The sequence below is a fragment of the Perissodus microlepis genome, chromosome 7 (genome assembly GCF_051167445.1).
Source record: "Perissodus microlepis isolate ML-2025 ecotype Zambia chromosome 7, ASM5116744v1, whole genome shotgun sequence".
Classification (NCBI taxonomy): domain Eukaryota; kingdom Metazoa; phylum Chordata; class Actinopteri; order Cichliformes; family Cichlidae; genus Perissodus; species Perissodus microlepis.
This window is the reverse complement of record NC_140467.1, coordinates 25839606-25844377: the sequence shown is the minus strand read 5'-3', so window position 1 is coordinate 25844377 and position 4772 is coordinate 25839606. Positions and strand designations below refer to the sequence as shown.

Genomic DNA, 4772 nt, shown 5'->3' with positions numbered 1-4772 from the left:
CCCAGACTCTGGAACCCCTCGCTCCGAGCTTGAGATCTGTGGACTCAGTGGTCTCTTTCAAGAGGCAGGTAAAAATGCTTCTTTTTAGACTTACATTTGGAAATTTTTTAACAATTTTTTAAATTAAGTTCTGTAGTTTTTTTTATTTTTATTTTTTATTGTAAAGCACGTGGTGGCTAGAAGACTATAAGTGGAAATTCCAACATTAGAATAAATACTAGAGATGTGTTGACAATAGTAAACATGTTTTACATATTCAAATCACTGAAACCTACTGACACTGGGTATTTTGGAAGATTGTGTGGTTGTTTTACACGATCCAGTAACAGAAACACATACTCTTTTTTTTTTTTGAAATGCAGACATTTTCTTTATTTTGCTTCAAAGAAGCTAAACTTGAAGTCTTCACTAGACTTATATAGTCCCACTAGGACAAAACCTTGAGCATAAATAAATACAAAGTAGAGTAGCAGACCAAATAAATAGATCATTCTTCAAATACCATTTGAAGTTATTGTTATGTAACAAAACTATATAATAGCTTTTTTCAATGAGAAGGTCATCAATATGAATTAAATCAAGTAATAAAATACCCAGATTACATTTACTGCACTATGCAGGAGTCTGTAAACAAAACTAAGAGAGCAAACATCTACAAAACATATTATTGATAAATAAACAGTAAATAGCTAAGTGTATAAATAGGCTTGTGTGACTTTTGAAGCCGCATTAAATATTCCCAGCGATGTTCCTTCTAAGTCACAGCCTGCTCACTATGAGCATGCTGCAGGACTTCACACCGCTGATTAGACTTGGTGCATTTCATGAACTTCATGCATTTTATGCGTGTCATGTGATAGCAGGTCTGGATGGTTCTCCCCTAGGAGCTCTGGGGTCTGACACAGGTACACCCCACAGCTACTTCCACATTCACTGGCCTCAGACGGTAAGTCTTCTTATCGTCACAAAGCTCCTTTTTGAGAAACACTCTGTTCTGAACGATGGGAACTGAGTTGTAGTCATAGTCCTCAATCATTTTATTGTCTTTGAGCTGGATGCATCCTGAACACAGGCACTGAGCACCAACATATGTCGAAGGAAAGTGATCTTCCTTGATGTGAGTTCTGTTAAAAACAAAAGAGGACTCGGTGAGCTGCAGTTTATTCAGACATGTGGAGCGTGTGGTTCTATATGTCAGTAACAGCAGATGGTCTTAGTAAATACAGAAGCCCCGTCCAAAATGTTAGGAAAGCAATCCTAAGAACAGGGCACATTCATCCTGTGCTATTTTCTTTCTTTTCTTTTCTTAAAACAAAACAAACAAACATCAAGCTGTCAACTAAATTTAATCAAACCATTCACCACAAGATGGCAGCGTTTGGCTTGAAGGTTTTAGCATCATTTGAGTCAGAATTATACTATTTTGTTCTTTTGAAGTGACTTTTTTATCGTTACCTGAAGAGACGACTCGTAAATCTCATTTATTTATCTGTTTTCTGTTTTCTCCAGTTATGGTTAATAAAGAGACAGGATGCAGTCATTCCCGGCAGCTATGTACCAAGAGAGCTTCAGTCACAGTAGGTGACGCAAGCATTGGATGAATCGGGGAAAATCCCTGGTTCATCCAATGCTTGCGTCACTTGCGCTGGAAGGACCAGCGCCAATTATCACTCAAGGCACGCAAATAAGCTCGACTGTGCGCTGATTTGGCTTTATTTTACCGTGTAGCCGTGTGATCCCCGAGTTATTTATTCTCTTATCTGTTTAGCTGCTATGTCTCTTTCAACATTCAAAACAAGAAGTTCTAGTTTCCAACTGCTGTTCATTTATATTTGCGCGCAGTAGACCGGTTTTAATTAGCTGTTGTTAAGGATTTTACTACGTCATAAAAATGAAAATCTAGCTTCTAGTTTGCGCCTCACTCTGTGTAAAGGTTTGACTCAAGTCTGACGTGACAAAGACCCCAAACAAAATGTAAAGATGGAATTTTTGTAAAATCTCTTGACACTTTATCTTTCGGGAACTTCTCTCACCCGCTGTTTGTGCGAGGTTAGAAAGGACTTTTATATCCTTTAAAACATCATTTGCTTCATATGCTGCATGTTAAATACTGAATAACGTCGGGATTTAAAATGTGCTCAGGCTGCTGCTTACACGAATCTCCAGGGGGACAGAGACCTGTCTCGCTGCTCATCTGACAGCGGCGTCTTGTAAAGTTCCAGGGGACAAGAGTAAGATGAGCTGCGAGCCGTTGTCCGCGGAGCCTCTGTGGGCCGCAGGTAGTGCGTCCTCAGCTTCCTGTCCGCCGCTGCCTGTAGCTCCTGGTCGTTATAGCACCGGAACATCTTGGACGACCACATGGGCACGATTAACAGTACGAAGATGAGAACCTGGGGAGACGCAGGCAAACCATGTCATTTCATTCATACAGATGTGAAAAAAAGCAGTAGTCTGGAGGTGAAAGCTGAAGCAAAGGGAAAACAGTGATGGAGGTAGCAAAGGCAGATGTCCCGCATTTGACTCACCGGTTTATAGTCCATCCTCCGACTCTGAGCTCCGTCTGACTCTTTCCAAGATTAACCGGTCGGTTCATGACATCCAGTCATTCATCTCTTATTTATGTATACAAAAGATGGGGGCGTGGGAGGGGAGGGGGGGGGGGTGCTTTAACTTCCTTGTTTCCGGCAGTGAAGCAGCTGTAGCGCCGGCAGTAGGTGAGGATACTGTCATAGAGAACACAGACCTGGAATTTCTTCTCTCTCTCTCTCTCTCTCTCTCTCTCTCTCACTCACACACACACACACACACACACACACACACACACACACACACACACACACACACACACACACACTGACAACTGAATCACCTGTGTGGTGCCCGTTTTCACACCTTCTATTTAATGTTATAACAGTAAACATTAGAGAAACACAAACTAATCTTTTGAGCAGGGGTATCCTACTATCAGATTACTGTCGAAACAAATAAATGTTATAAATATTTATAGAAGATCTTGGTGAAAAATATCAGCAAACATGTTGTCACTCAAATGCATCTATAAATATGTTTATACCTGTGCAGGGAGAGAGACTCTGACCGGAACTGTACAAAGAAAAATCATCCCAGTTCCTGTGATGGTTGGGTGTAGTTAGGTTTTAAAGACATTGTAAATTACTCAATAGAGTTATTCACTTATACATTTTTAATTTCAGAAATTCACGTCCACACACTAGGGGGCACTAAATTTAAACAAGTGGGTCAATCCGACATTCCCGTGGGGCTATCCACACCAACTCACGTGGGATAAGTTGTAACTTTTTCTTTTGAAGTTAATGCGACTTTATAAAATCTCAGAGCTACAGTAGACACAGTGGACATTTGTGTGATTCCCCTAAAGCTTAACCAGTAGCTTAATTTTTACATGGGACTGAAACGTGTTTTTACTCTAACAAAGTCTAAATGATAATTTACAACTAAATTCTTCCTAAAGCTTTACAATGATAAATTAAAAATCCCCTACCGTAATGAAGAATCTTTATTTTTCTCCAATTATTAGCAAAAATAATAGAAAAGAAATAAATGAAGAAAGTTGACTCTTGCTATAGCTTTTAAGATAAAAACCCTAAACACACACTGCTGATCCAAAGTGCTGTAGTGAAGTGTCAGGCTACCATGCTCTGCCAGAGTAGCTTCTAGTACTGATTCCGAGTCTGACTCTACTGAAGGGATGAACACTATTGTTTCAAAAGACATTTCCTCATGTGGGTTTTTGATGATGCTGCTGGAGAGGACTTTCTAATTTGTCATAGCTGGGCTGAGATCTGGTTGTTGTCATCACCTTTTGTATGCTATGGATGTGTGCAGTGTCATCCTGGAAGAGAACACTCGCATCAGGACATACAGATGAGGAAAAACCTGTTAGCCCACATCTGAAATTCAAAGTTTTTGTCAAAAAGTCTTTTAATTTTATTTAATTAAATTTTTTTGTTTTTGTTTTTTAACAGAGCAAGGAATTTTCAACACTAAACATGGCAGTTTTATTTAGAAAGCATAAATTACTCAGTTTCATACTTTTATTAAGCCAAAGCACAAACCACTACTGTGCAGTGAAGTTCTTTAACTTTGTAACGTCCAAAGCTTCTAAAATCAAGTGAACACGCTTTGCTGTCACCCTTCTTGACAAGGGGAACCACCCCAGTCTACCAATCCAGAGGCCCTGTCCCTGACTGTTGCAGTCAGTGTTGCAGAGGTGCGTCAGCCATGACAGCCCCACAGCATCTAGTGCAGGGTGAATCTCATCCATCCCAGAAGCCCTGCCACCATGGAGTTGTTTAACTGTCTCTGTGACCTCACCTCCATTGATGGACAAATCATTCCTTTCACTGCCTGATATAGTTGGGAGAGTGGTTGAAGGAATAATATCTCGAATGACAGAATAGTCCCACCCCCAATATACACAGTGTAGAGAGGAAGCTGCTTTTTCTCCTGAATTGTCTAAAGGCTTACCAGAACCACTTTGAGCCCTGCTCAATTGCTTCACCATATTTGTCGCATTCTGCTTGGCCTGCCAGTAGCTTCCAGCTGCCTCTAGAGTCCCACAAACTAGCCATGCTTGATGGAACTCCTCCTGAAGCTTAGCAGCTCCTTTCACCTCCATTTGGTTTGAGGATTACTGTCATGACAAGCACTAGCCGCTTTGGAGACACGACTCAGCACAGACCCACCAGCGATTGAGATGCAGAACATGGTCCATTCAGATTCACTGTCCCTAA

General features: G+C 40.7%; 1 protein-coding gene across 1 annotated transcript; it reads right to left on the bottom strand.

Moving 5' to 3' along the window:
• Positions 1-282: 282 nt before the first annotated feature.
• On the bottom strand, positions 283-2638 carry il17c (interleukin 17c). Its single transcript, XM_084932552.1, has 3 exons — positions 2526-2638; positions 2155-2390; positions 283-1124 (listed from the first exon to the last, which is right to left on the bottom strand). Exons 1-3 carry the CDS (start codon positions 2538-2540, stop codon positions 881-883), a joined length of 495 nt encoding a protein of 164 aa, XP_084788678.1. The 5' UTR covers positions 2541-2638; the 3' UTR covers positions 283-880.
• Positions 2639-4772: the final 2134 nt, after the last annotated feature.